The following is a 14,406-nucleotide window of genomic DNA, read 5'->3' on the forward strand; positions in this document are numbered from 1 at the left end:
CATGGCGTTGGCATTCCCAAAGCACACGTTATAGGAAATGTCACTTCAGGAATATGATCCATCACTACATTGCTGGAATGCTGTTCGCGTTACCATTGACAATCCATTGTGAGATTATCTCTGCCGTAACTTTTTAAAAATATTTGTTTAGGGGTTGAGGTCTGTGTATGTTTGCATATTATCGTATAGTTTGTCTGTGTGAAAGTAGTGCATGCAACATTCAGTGTCACATGTGTTGTTGGTCCGTCTGCCGTCTGCTTAGATGCATTGCATCTTAGCTTCGGAAGAATGTGTGTTACCACTCTTACTGCACACTTCTGGCATGTCATCATCCTTGGCGCGGGACGACGCACTAAATTGAGTCGTTGGTCCCCACACTTTAAAGGGCCCCTTACCAAGCCCCATAGCAAGTTTTGGTTATACGCTGAAAGTTGTTACGTGTCCTCTAGGGAGCGTTCAGCCAGAAAAAATTTTTAAGTTGGCTCATTAATAGCCGAGATAGAAGTATTTCAGTACCGCGAACCCATGATTTCAGCAGGTGGGCTCCACTGCATAGCGAGACTCCCAGAAAACTTGGGGTGTAGTTTGTTTCAGGCAAGGAAAATGTCAGGGTTCTTGTGTATTTGGGTGTGGCGGACGACATTTACGTTTTCGTGTTCAGTGTCAGAAAAAATCATGAAGTCTTATGTGCCCCTTATGCTTGAGTTAGGAGCATCTGTGATAGCTGCATAAGTGACTTGGGTTTGTTTGCAATCCTCGGAAGTACTGTTGTCAGGGCGAGCTATGCGTTTGGTCTGTTTGTATTCAAATCATGAGTATCGACAGTGGGGTTCACCCACTGTTGGTCACTTTGTATTACATAGGCCATATGAAAGGAAACGTGGAATGAATTTTCAAGCAAGAATTGTGATGTGTGGATTGAAATCCAATTTGAATATGTAACAGCTTCCCCTTTGAACATTCATCTTGTGGAGCTTAGTTTTGGTATAGAAGTTGAGCCGCTGACTTACTGGGAAAGTTATTTGCGCTAGGACAAGAGATGCATAGCGTAAAAACACTGTGTCCTTGCACTGTTTTGTTGTTCTAGTGCTAATTGGCTTGCCATTATGACAGACAAATTAGCCCAAAGTACTGCCTTACTGCAGCCTTGCAAGTGCCAATTTGGGCATTCCTTTTGATATTACTTGTGGACTGTCTATTTCAGAACGCACTGATTGGATAGAGCTCCGAGTTCATAAAGCAGGTGCCAATCCTCACCGCCGATTCTCAAGCTCCATCCATTCAACGCACGCTGAAATGGAGTCCACTTAGTGGACACTTACAGAATACCCTCCCTGGACCTATCATTACATATCAGTTATCATGAGACAATCAAGACGGGTGAATAAATGCTTCCAATAAAAGATGAGAAGGCCGATTCAACCCTTCACAGAAATTTTCTGCACTCTGAAATTGTTCCATCTTGCAGCCTTTGAAAGGTTCCTGCAGGATCAACTGCAGTCCCATAGCTCATGTAATGCCATTATAAGCCAAGCTGCCACAGCAGTGCAATGAATTTCACACATTGTTTGATGCTACCCAAAGCCAGATGGTAGTTCACAGAAATAACTCATCAGCTTTATTTAGCAATCCCAGTAAGTATGCCAGAGTAGATGTTTACACACAGTAGTCATTAGGTGAAGTTTACGTATGCAGTAAGGCTACCAGAACATGTTAGCATATTTTCCAACATAGGTGGCAGGCTCTGGAAAGTTTTAAACTCACTGTTAAACTCACAGTCAAGGTACTTCTCACATGCAGCTGCAGCCATGCAGGAGGAGGTTTAGCCATTTCATAGCAAAGCGGAAGCCAAGAGGAGCACCGACACATATTTTAGAACTTGTAGAAACTCTGCCACACACTTCTCACACATAAAGGAATCGCACTTGGCAATTGCAAAGGTTTAATACTAAAGTTGCCTTGAAGTGCTGGACCTAGCATCATCGTGACATCATGACACAGAGCAGAATGTGTTAACCGTGCGTAATAAGGACAGATTTGCGACTTCATGACACGCCTGCCTCGTGACTGCTGAAACTAGAACTGGTTTGTAAAAAGAAGTATTAGTAAATTGTTTAGAGCGTTCTGGCGCTTGCTAGTATTTTTTATAAAGTTAGGAAGATTTGAACCTTCATTTAATGCAAAAGGATAAGTTGAAAATGTTACACGAGTACTCCTCTATGTAGAAATTCAAATTAAAACAAATGCATGTCTCTGTGCAAGCAAAGAACAGTCTAATAAATCATCTATTTACTTGACGCTTATGTTACACTCGTGCTACAGCCACAACTCATGCATAACCACAAGATTGGCAAACAGGAACTTTTCAATCCACAGCTGCTGTAACAGCTGTGTACCATGTGTCCTTGACAAATGTAGTCCTGGGGGGGGGGGGAGGGTATTCTGTAAGTGTCCACCTAGTGGACATGCCCATTCCATCTACTGGTGAAGTGCTTATTGGCTGGGGGGCACCTGTCTCCTCCAAACGCATAACCCAGCCCAGCCAACCAGAACTTCAGCAGCAGATGAAATGGCCAGGTCCACTAGGTGGACACTTACAGAATAACCCCCTCCCCCCGTATTCAGTTCAGCATACACCATGTGAACAGTGAATGTCTCCAAAAGCAGGCAAGTCCACAAAAGCATGCCCGTTCACAAGTGTTGTTGTGCTGAGACTATTGAATATTACAGTTCAATTTAAAGACCTCGCATCCACTCCTGCCATACTCTTTGATAGTCTTTTAGAACTTGCTCTGCACTGGGTCGTTGTTCTGGCTTATGCAACTTGCATCGACGATGAATTGAGAACAGATGAAACTTAAAACTTTCAGCTTCTCTTGTTTTCCCCAGAAACCAGAGACAGACATCTGGAATCTTCCAAATATCACATGCTGTTGTGCACAGTGATTCGTGCAGCAGAGCTCCTCGCTGTTCTGGTGCCAGCAGTTCTCCTTGCAGTGGTGGTGAACCGCAGGCAGCCTTCTCAGTATGAGTGGCATACGGCAGAGCGTCCATGTCATTGAGTCGCAAAGTCAAGTCAGGGTAAATCAAGTATTGTGACAGTGCCTTCAACAATGTGTTTGAGTCGCACATAACACGACTGTGGGTATGGAGGTACTTCAGGATGGTGACATAGCTGAGGCACAGGGAAAAGCGTCGTGACAGGACATTGTACCTAAGGAGAGGCATCCATAATGTACTCAGAAAACAGCATAAAATACCGCAACTGTGATTGAAGCAAGCTTCAGAAAAATGAAAATTTTATGTGAGTGTACTTCTGTTACAATTTACCAGTGCACATGCTTTAATACCACATGTGTACAGCGGGACTGAAAAATAGTTTTTAAGCACATTGACTGCAAATGCATTTAGCACCTACGATGGTGCAGAATATTTTGCAAATAATGAACACAAAAATTTTAGTTTTTCAAAGAAAGGTCAGTCAACTTACCTAACAAGTTTTGTGTCGAAAAGGCTGTGCAACTCTGCAGCAGAACCAAGAGTAAAGTACTCTGTGACAAGTGTGTTGTTACAGGATCCAATATATTGAGGTGTGTAATCAACATTGCCTAAAAGTTGGTACATCTGTAAATTGTGCTGAAAGTCTGGCTCAAGTCGAGCTTCAGTCAAATTTGACAGGACCACAGTGTGGTGTTTCCATTTCGCAATGTATACCTGCAAGGACATGAAAACAGAAGTTGTGTGAAGTACCGTCTCCACGTTTCGCAAGCACAACGTTAACGGAGCAACGTTAACTTTTGTAGTTATTACGATTATAGAGAAGCGGAAGATAAAACGCACATTTTTTACAGTGCCCGAAGCTAGCAAGTCCAGTACGTGAACTTCATACTTGATATCCTTGCAAAGCAACAGATCATGACAGTAAGACATTCCAGGAAGCCCAAAAGTGCCGCTGGGACACACGGGCCTGCACGACAACCTCTCGGCATCCGTCACGTCCTCCCAACAAACCGCCGCACGTTCGCCGTTTTTCCTTGAATAGCGCCAAATGAACACACACACGACGATGCACAGCACACAAAGCTTGACATATAGAGTACTACGCGAACGCATGTAAAAAAAATTATACACGAAAATGAACTTTTCATGCACGCGCACATAACCTTCCCCACAACTTCGCAACTCGCGCCCGCAGTTGAATTGGTTGAATAGACATTGCTGCTTTGCTGGTGGCCTTGTCTGCTGCTGCAACCCTGCAGTCATTTACCAAAATTAAAATTCTGTCAGCATAAAACTGGTTTCGAACGTGTTTGTTGATAAATACACCGGTAGCACAAGAAAATTATACTGCGCAGGTTTAACAAGTTTAACCGTGCTCCAACCATGCTCCAACGACACGTCCAGCATCGCGTTTTCGTTGGCATCGTGTTCGGGCGGGTTTCGGCCTGTTTTGACTTGGTGAAATTTGGCGCGCACTTCGGTCCTTTCGACTTGGCACGATCAGCGTAGTTGCTGTTTGGCAGTTACCTGCTTAATGTAGTCAAGTTTACTGTGCTCACAAAACTGCTACAGTACAGACTTGTGAAGACTGATTTCTGATGAGTTAAAGAAAACAATGGACAACGAGGCGATTCTCGGGAAAATAAGAAAGTGTATCTCAAACAAGAACCTAAAGCCAGTAAGTCCTTACAATTAACCATATTTATGTGTCTTGTTCCACAGCCTGTGTAACCCTGTTGTACTTTCGAGGTGCACCAGTTTTTGCTGAACAATGCGGCCAAAGGTGGATCCGACATACCTGCTATTGCAAAGAAAGTTATTGAAGGTAAATAGTGCTATTATTCCGAACGATTAACACGGACAGAAAGCAGAAACCGTGGTGTTTATTGGTCGCATTTTGCCTTTTCTTTAGAACTTCCCGACAGTGACTTTGGACGAGAACAGCATAAGGAGATGTTTGACATCATCCTTTCTATCTTGAAAAAGTTCGACCTCTCACCTGAGGTGTCCTCTTCACTTATAGGAGTTCTTAATTCTGAGGTGAGTAGCTCATCGTCTCTGACTTGTCATTCACGCTGTATCACTGTTCAGGTCAACACTTCCCTTTTTCTCACTTACTCACACGCGCGCGCACGCACACAGGAATTACACTGGCCCCGGAGATACAATTTCGGTTGGTCCACCAGCCGAAACGTCAGAAATATATCGTGCAAAAGACAACACATGTCGTACCCTTATCTCTCTCTTTCTCTCTGATTCTCATCTTTCTAAATACAAAAATAACGTACAGCGCGAAGGACAAGGACTGCGAGAGACGACATACTCAGTCGTCTCGAAAAAAAAAAAAAAAAAAAAAAAGCTCTGTATGTCGTCTCTCGCAGTCCTTGACCTTCGCGCAGTACGTTATTTTTGATCATGAATTACCAACTAGCCCAAGCAACCTCCCTATTTCTAGATGCGCATGGTCCATTAAAAAATTCTGTCACCACACACACACACACACACACACACACACACACACACACACACACACACACACACACACACACACACACACACACACACACACACACACACACACACACACACACATAGAGTTTCTCACTATAACACCTAGAGGGAAATCTGGCGCCACCGTCTATGGGAGTTTCTTAAGGGGGCACCGTGCCTTCATGGGAATGACGGTATATGTGTCTGGGAGGCGCGTGTTGGCTGGTGTTGTAAGAGGCTTCGTCTAAAACGTGGATATGGCTACACAAATAACGCATTCTCAAAGTAAAATCTTCATAAAATGTTTTCATTCACGCATATTACATCTTTACTTACCTACAATGCATGACCAAGCGAAGAAAAGCAAGAACAGACGACAAACTGTTTCAAAGCGAGGGCAAACCTTGCCGTCTGTCCTCCAACTTTAGCGGCCCGCTGATACTTTTTATGTAACATATAATCGTACATGCAATAACAAGTTCTCGTAGTTAAACAAGACATGTTTTTGCGTAATAATAAAACCAACACAGCTTTTCACGTGCCGTTTTAGCAGAAAATTAATCATTGTGACAGACGGAATGGTGCTTACCAAGCGCGTCTTCAAGGTGTTCTGTCTCTCCGAGAACGATGCCAATCCGTAGTCACAATATACCGGCATTCCCATACATACCACAGCGCAGCATTGCCAGATTTCCCTCTAGGTAATGTAGTGAGAAACTATATATATATATATATATATATATATATATATATATATAGTCATATCATAAGAAGCCAACAATCACTGACACCAAGGACAACATAGGGGAAATTACTTGTGCTTAATAAATGAATTAAAGAAACGATGAATTAATGGAAATTAAAGTGGATGAATAAACAACTTGCCGCAGGTGGGAACCGAACCCTGGAGATACGCTGGCTAACGCTGGTGATGGCGCCGGCTGACACTCCCAGTGTTCTACTAGGACACATAAATACCCAAGAAAGTGGATGGGAAAACGGTGCCGCGGTAGCTCAATTGGTAGAGCATCGGACGCGAAATGCGAAGGTTGTGGGTTCGGTTCCCACCTGCGGCAAGTTTTTTCATCCACTTTAATTTCCATTAATTCATCGTTTCTTTAATTCATTTATTAAGCACAAGTAGTTTCCCGTATGTTGTCCTTGGTGTCAGTGATTGTTGGCTTCTTATGATATGACTAATAAAAATCAGGCCCCTCGGTTAACCCCCTTTCTTCTCGTTTATATATATATATATATTAAGGTATGCCCTAGTTATGTTGCCCTTGTGTGTAGTTTTGATCTTCAGTGTGGCTGATGCCCCTCATATGAGCCATGTCTTCCGGGACAGAAGATAAAGGTTTTAGTGTTGAAAATTCTAGTGTGGTTCTTAAGAGTGGCATCAGTCAGACAGGTATACAGGGCTTTCTATTTTTTTTTCCAACTTGCCTTATACTCAGATCGTGGTTTTTGCACGTAAAACCTCAGAATGTGATTTTTCTTTAGTACAGTACTTTCAGATATCACATATAAAAGAACCATAAATTTCCTGGGATGTGAAAAAATAAAGGTTCGTACAGTATAGAAGAAAACTGGTGGGGTAATGCTCCCATGTCATTTACAGTGCAGGCTTCCTGTGGTGGCTCAGTGGCTATGGCATTTTGCTGCTGACCACGAGGTCGTGGACAAAATGCTGCAGCAGTCATGCACTTACAGAGGTGGAATGCAAAATTGCTCATGCAGTTAGATTTCGGTGCAAATAAAAAACTGAAGAAAGCAAATGAGAATAATAAATAATAAAATTAATTTTTTTTTTGATGATGACTCCAAGGAAGAAAAAGGGTGTGAGAATTATTGAGAGGCGAAAATGCAGGTCAACAAAGTGATTTCAGGTGGTACTCTTTGAAGCTTGGTGAGACTGTGTCAGAAAGGGCTTTTATCAAGGGCATGACCAAAAGCCAGGCGGTTGCAGGTACAGGTGCGGACAGAAGTAATTGGAACACTGCAACTGTGACCGAACTGCACCCAAGTACCCTCTAGCAGCCTCTGAGGAAAGTTAGTTGGATCATGTGTGCGTGCGGGCTGGCTCTCATAGCATTTTCACACCTCCTGATCTGTTGTTCTTTTTCCTTTCTTTCTTTTTTCTTTTTCCTTTCTTTCTTTCTTCTTTTTTTTTTCTTTTTTGCCTGTGGATCGGAGTGTCATTCATGGCTTCTGTGGCTGAACATTCGTTAGTGTGATGTCATTGATAGCATAGCTGTTTCTATAGTTCTCGTGCGTTACAGATGCCTTCATGGCACATGTGAGGGCAGCTATGCTATTAGTAGCATCACGCTAGTGAGTATTCAGCCGCAGAAGCTGTGAACGATTCTCTGATCCACAAGTAAAGGAACAAATGGAGAGCTGTGAACTGGCTGAGTGCCAGCCTGCGCACATGTGTGATCCTATTTCGAGCTTCCCTCCAAGGCTGCTATAGGGCACTGGGACGCAGTTTGGACACAGCTCCCATGTTCCACTTACTTTTGTCCGCACCTGTACATGAACACATGGTCTGCCTTCCTGTCGATCTGATCTTTTTAAATAGCAGTATGAAGTGATGTGAAAATGTCTAAAGTTGTAATGGTCCTAAAGAATTTGAAGTTATGAAATATAGACATAGGGCGTGGTGATCAGTGCATAACGAATTTCTGATAGTGAACTAGAGCTGTAAAGGTGTAAATAGTTATTATTCATGTCATGGTAGTTTCCGCCACCCTTGTTTTGAACAAGGAATTCCAAGAGTATGTCTCATCATTATCATAGGTGGCATTGGGACAATGAAAAAGGTGCTGTGATTGAAAGAATTATTGAGGAGTATATTTATTATGCCATGGGCCCTTCATTTTGTGCCTATACTTCTCCATGTCAGTATGTGGCACTTGTTTCTGTGTGTATGCATGCATGCATGTGTGCATGCGTAGTTTTGCTCCTGATTTGTGATAGTTTAATGAAGATACGCTCTGGAATTAGCCTCTCCGACCGTTTAATGGACACTAAAAAAAAATAGGTTTGTAAGTTACATTTCTAGAGTATCTTTGCCAAGTGGAGGCTCACTATGGCGAATAATAATGTAATGGCAAAAGACGAATGACTATGCTATGTCGAAATAACTGCACAAGTTCTTAGTGATGTGATAATTTTGGATGACATCTGTTTGAGGCTACTTAATTACTTAAATAAAACACATTACCATTGCATTCATAAATTTTTAAAGAAAACAATTGGGTGATTCCATTACACTTGTCCTACTCAAAAAGGATGCACATGCTCTAAAATGCCGTGAAATTCGTAATATTACACTGTGGCATGATTGGACCGATGCTTTGTATATGAAATACAGAAAGGGAAGTTTGACCTTTTTAGCTAATGAGCCAAATTTTTGCTAAACAAATACAGCGAGAGTTTTAAAAAAGTTCTATATTAATATTAGTTTAGCCTGAATAAGTGTTTCGTTTTATGTGGCTTTTAGGAGTCACTCAGCGAGAAAATTGTGGATATGTGTGAAACATTTGGTTGTTCACAGATTGCATTCAATTTCTTTCGATTTTGAACAACACTGCCGCCAGTTTATTACCTGCCAAAGTATGAAGAACAGCTTGACGACTATTGTTCGCAATCGCCACTTTGTGGTACATGCTACAGAGAGTTACCTAAAGGGTACTTGGCTGTTATAGACAAGAATGTGATAATATCCTGAAGCTGATATGAAAATACTTGAATAACTCAATGCTTGCTGAGTGCTATATCTTATGTTGTCTAAAGTAGAAGGGTCACTAAATAGAAGCACTAAATCAGTTTAAGTTGCTAAAGCATTTTTAAAAATTCTTTTGTCATTATTTTACTGTAAAATGTTGATTGTTAGAAGAGAAACTGCAAACCAAACTTCTGTTTCTTTAATTTTGTGCCAAAACATCAGCGATGGTATGTCGATGTAACATCACAGATTTCATAGTATTCTCTTGTATTTGAGCCGTTGTGGCGCAGCAAAAGTTTTCAAAACTTGGGATGTTCTGCTCCTCTAGTATACGATGTATTCCATCTTTACGGATAAAAAATGAACTAGAACTGGGCAGACGCAGTCGAAATCCACAATGTCACGGGAAGTTGGTATGAGAAATTCAAGGCAGCATTGCCACCCATCTTTAATTTTTTTAATCTTTTCTGGCCTATCTAGCATTTGCTTGCAGTAAGAGTGTGTTTTTTCCCCTTTTTTTGTTATAGAAATGTAATTGTCTAATACAGCTCAACCAATTTTTCTCTTTACTGTCCCTTTAACCTGTCAGGGTCAACAAGTATCAGCTATTTTGGGGGGGGGGGGATGTTTTGTGGCATTACTAAAATGCAAGTCTATTACTTTGAGGAAGTTGTCTATGGCTTATCCAGCTTGCCCATAAAGTTTGGAGATATAGTTGTATATGTTTTCTTGGAACCTCACATGTACTGTGAGTTGTCGCTCTGATGGCACCTGTAATGCCTTAGGTGAAGCAAGCTTCCTTAACCTTGTGCAAACAGGGTCCAGTTCAGGAAAATTAGTCTATTACTTACCTATATCAAGTTCGAAACTTTCTTTCCTGCAGGTGAATAACTTGTCCATAAGCACACGCGCAGCTGTTGTATATGATCTTCTTGATTCCTTAAAGGAAGGAATACCTTTGGACAGAAGGCAAGTGAAGGAGAACTATTTCTTTGTTATGTCTCTTAAAAGAGGTTTAAACATTTGAAATTCATTGCTTGCATTTGCTCTGCACTTAGGTGGCTTGAGGTACTCCCGGATTTATTGACAAGTATTTCTCAGAGTGATACTGTTTCTGCAAGGGGTGACAGGCTGTCTGGCGGGCAGTTTAAGAAATTGGTTGTAGACAACCTCTGCTCTTGCCCATGGGAACCTAAATGGGCCACACCATTGGCGCGCATTCTCAGGTTTGTTGTTGTTTCGAATTGTGCCTATGCACTACACAAATTATATTTTGTCGCACCTGAGTAATAGCAACTGTTATTACCGAAGTAATTGCATTGCAAAAGTGTAAAACCTGATTGACCACCACCACTTACCTTACAGTACTAGGAGTGGTCGGGCTTAGTCATGTTCTCTGTAATTCTCACTATAATGATGACTAGTCAGGTGTCAGTTGGTCTTGTGGTGCATATTACTATTGTTTTTTGGCTCTGCTCTTGTTTGTAAATCTAAAATTTATTGTTTGATTTTTGTGCATGCACTCATCTTGCTTTTCTCCATATTGCTACACGCGTGTGGTATTTGATTGTTTGAACGAGGCATGTGGGCGCCATCACTCGAGAAAAGAGGAGAAAGAACGAACTGGGCTCGCGCTGTGAATCTGACCGGTGAGCACTGCAACCACTGTTATAAATATAACCTGTAAATAGCTGCTCGTCTTACTGACTAGTCCTTCACGTAACATTGTGGTGGAGGTGCGGGGTACATGACCAATGCGGTGGCAGCGGAAGCAGATCGGTTTGTCGTCTGGGGTTCGCCATTCAGTAGGATTGCGTGGTCTGGGAGCGAAATACTGGTCATTACAGGTTGTGGACATGGGAATGGGTGCCGAATCAGGTAGGGAGGCAGAGCAGGTGATAGGGATGCCAAGGTTTGCAGTTTCTTGCCGCACAACTGCTTGAATAACGGAAATAGTGGGGGCCGCTTTGTCAAAGGTACCGTTAGGGGGTCGTGGATGAAGGAGGGCCGGACTCGCCGCTTTAATCTCGCGGCGAACGATACGTGTGACGTTCTCTTGAAATGGTCGTGTGGCGGCAAGAGCGGAGCAAGAGGACGTGGCAGGGGTGTTTGGGAGCCAGGAAAACTGTGGGATGAGGCGGCGGCTTTTGGCTACCTCGAAGTGGCGGCATTCTTTGACAATGGCGTTGACGGTAAAACGTCATTATAGACGAGCAAATTGAAGGCGTTGTCCGTGATGCCTTTTAGGATATGGGTCACCTTGTCAACCTCTCGGTCATGTGCTCATCGACTTTCTGGCAGAGTGCGAGCACTTCCTGTATGTAGGAGACATACGATTCGGTCGACGACTAGACACGGGTGGCAAGCTCTTTTCTTTCAGCCTGTTGGTAACCTGACGGGTTGCCAAATAGGTCGCGAAGCCGCTCTTTGAAAATGTCCGAGCTGGAGAGCTCGATCTCATGGGTGTGAAACCAGACGCGTGGTGTCTTGTCCAGATAAAAGATCACATTGGCATGCACAATGGTAGGGTCCCAGTGGTGGCTTTGGCTAACATGCTCATACATGCTGAGCCAGTTGTCAACATCATTTTGGGCGGAGAATGTCCCAGGATTACTGAGACTAGGAACTGTAACGTACGTTGGGGTTGGCGCCGCAGGTGTAGGTGGCAACGGGGTGGTTCCATCGAAAGCCATGGCTGAGAAGATGACGGTGCGGCGGCTTCGGAGCTCTGTGGTGAGGACGGGGAACGTTTCACCTCTACCACAATTTACGCGAAGGATGAGTCAGTAAGATGAGCAGCTATTTACAGGTTGTATTTACAACCGCAGTTGCAGCGCCGACCGTTCAGATTCACAGTGCGAGCCCAGTTCGTTCATCCTCCTCTTTTCTCGAGTGATGGTGCCCACGTGCCTCGTTCAAACAATCAAATACCACACGCGTGCAGCATAAGTATATCTAATACTATACATTCATAAGTGCAACATTTTTCTATTCAATTCCTCATTACTTAGTTGATCATGTTCTGTAGCTTGTATAATATGGCAATTCCACAAAGCCAAGGTTAATTGCTAACACCTGGAAATTTTTAAATACTATTGTGACACTGTGAGTGTTTGACCTGGTATAATTTGGTACTTATTTCACTTCTTTTTAGCTAGATGGTGGTATGGCCGTACCATAAATGAAGGGCAACAGAAGAATTTTATCCTAGAAGTGACATGTACGGAATGATTGTTTCGTTTTGTGCATGCAGTTGTTGTGAAATGACCAGTATGCTCCCTAGAAATATAGCTGGTCTATCGTCCACCAGCAACAGCAATGACTGTTTCCGAATGATGAAGACAGTGGCGCTTCACGCTGTTCTGCTACGGCGTGGCACTCGACCATCTGGCTGAAGTCGGTTTGGCATAGACCAGAGCCCAGCCATCCACTTCTTGTGTGCTTTTCTGCCGTCGCATGGTTATGCCATTTTACAGTGATATTAAAGCGAAGCTTTCTTTGCCTCTTCACCCGACTTTCTGGGTACTGCTGTGATGGTCCTGCAGTGCATACTGCTCGGTTTCTTGCAACACCACCAGATGGCGCTCACCTCCTGGTCTTGTTCACGTGCGCTGCTGGGTTTCTTGCAACACTACCAGGTGGTGCTTGTGTCCACGCATCCCGGCCGGCGGCCCCATGACAGCATTGCACAGTTTGTGCACATGGCACATGCTCTGCTTGCTTTCCTATGTGGAAAAAAAAAAATGCGGGTGCTGGGCTGTGCAGGTTGCATTCTGGGCTGTGATAGCGTAAACATTACAATTGTCCATAGGCTGAAGAGAGCATTTGGAGCTGGTGTCTCAACAGCATGCTGTCTATGTATGTAGAAGAAGCACGTAAACGCATGCCGGCAAAATGGCTCTAAAGTATGCATTCAGCGTTGAGGACAACCAGGCCCGAAAGAAGCGTCGCGCGGAACAGGACCATCTTTACTACGTAGCGAAACATGATGCAGACTGCAAATGTATGTATACAATGTATACATACAATTATATTGAATCACGTGCAGCCACATAATTCAATTAAAGTTTAAGACTTCTGCCACGATGCGATGTGCCATGTGAGGCAATGATAATACTCAACCCTCTGATACATTATAAACAATGACGCACAACACCTCAAGGAAATATGCCTTCCTGTGTGTTCTGTGGACTCCGCGGACAAACAGCAGTGGTGCACACAAGGTACGTTGTAACATCAACTCACCACTCTTGTATTGGACTAAACACTGAAGAAATTACACATTTGCCTCCAACATCCCCGCTAATTATCTTCAATCAAAGCAAACAGCATACAAAACTTCACTTACATTGAATCCCACAGTGCGTGGGATCCATCGATTTTTTATTGCGGGTTCCATCAGATAGTCTTGCTGCATAATGTAGCAGTTGTTTGCAAAAGCTTTTTTGCTTTCTTTATTATTCCTTTTTTTTCTAATCCTTTTAACGAGCTATGTATGCCTCTTCGACCTTGCTCCCCCTACCCCCCGAGTGCCGGGAAACCAAATAATGCGAGTACTAAAAGAATGACTAGAGCTTTTTTCAAAGGATTTTTATTTAGCATTAGCAATAAGGTGTCACATGAAAATAGGAGCTGTACAAGAAAGCTGTTTCTCCTTGAGGTTTCCTCAAGTGATAATGAACCTTTTCATAGCTTCAGCACTTAAAATTTTTCATCTTCTCTGTTTTCAAATGATTTAACTGCTCTTTCTTGTTAATCTTTCCATTATTACTAGATTTCATTAGAAATGCGGAGCTGCAAAAAACTTAAAATTTCACTATGTCACTATACAGTGATTTTTGCTTTCCATTATCATGGCAGGCAACATAACTTGAAGCATCCAGACAGCTAGGTGGCATAACTTAATTGCGGCAGCATGCAATTTTCTTGAAAGGTGTTAGAAAACATTGTCTATATCTTATTTTGTTTAACTTAGTGCATTTAGTGAAATGACATAAAGAAGCAATAAATTTCTATTATAGCTGTGTGGTATTTGTTCTTACCCACCAGAAAATGTATAGTTCTGCAGCTTTTTCTGTAGATGCTTATTAAAGTAAATGACTTTTTTGTTGTTACTTACTCATCAGCATCATCATCAGCCTATTTTATGTCCACTTCAAGACAAAGGCCTCTCCCTGCAATCTCCA

At 42.7% G+C, this 14,406-nt stretch overlaps 2 protein-coding genes across 7 annotated transcripts in view; one reads left to right on the plus strand and one right to left on the minus strand.

Moving 5' to 3' along the window:
• Positions 1-14,406, plus strand: part of FANCI (Fanconi anemia complementation group I) — a 116,924-nt gene that overhangs the window by 22,091 nt on the left and 80,427 nt on the right. For 2 of the 5 annotated variants that reach the window (XM_075676464.1, XM_075676466.1), the window contains exons 1-5: positions 4,399-4,678; positions 4,750-4,825; positions 4,913-5,040; positions 10,104-10,189; positions 10,279-10,446. In XM_075676464.1, coding sequence (XP_075532579.1) covers positions 4,616-4,678; positions 4,750-4,825; positions 4,913-5,040; positions 10,104-10,189; positions 10,279-10,446 — 521 coding nt within the window. In that variant the 5' untranslated portion in view covers positions 4,399-4,615. Of the gene's footprint in view, positions 1-4,398; positions 4,679-4,722; positions 4,826-4,912; positions 5,041-10,103; positions 10,190-10,278; positions 10,447-14,406 lie in introns of those variants that run through there. The other 3 variants (XM_075676468.1, XM_075676465.1, XM_075676469.1) reach the window with 3 other exon arrangements.
• Positions 1,592-5,260, minus strand: LOC142565891 (protein O-mannose kinase-like). Of its 2 annotated transcripts, none has more exons than XM_075676471.1 (3): positions 5,000-5,260; positions 3,491-3,714; positions 1,592-3,214 (listed from the first exon to the last, which is right to left on the minus strand). In XM_075676471.1, exons 2-3 carry the CDS (start codon positions 3,622-3,624, stop codon positions 2,737-2,739), a joined length of 612 nt encoding a protein of 203 aa, XP_075532586.1. In that variant the 5' UTR covers positions 3,625-3,714; positions 5,000-5,260; the 3' UTR covers positions 1,592-2,736. The 2 variants fall into 2 exon arrangements, with proteins under 2 accessions (XP_075532586.1, XP_075532585.1); XM_075676470.1 differs by lacking the exon at positions 5,000-5,260 and adding an exon at positions 3,841-4,384.

The sequence above is a fragment of the Dermacentor variabilis genome, unplaced genomic scaffold (assembly GCF_050947875.1).
Source record: "Dermacentor variabilis isolate Ectoservices unplaced genomic scaffold, ASM5094787v1 scaffold_12, whole genome shotgun sequence".
NCBI lineage: Eukaryota > Metazoa > Arthropoda > Arachnida > Ixodida > Ixodidae > Dermacentor > Dermacentor variabilis.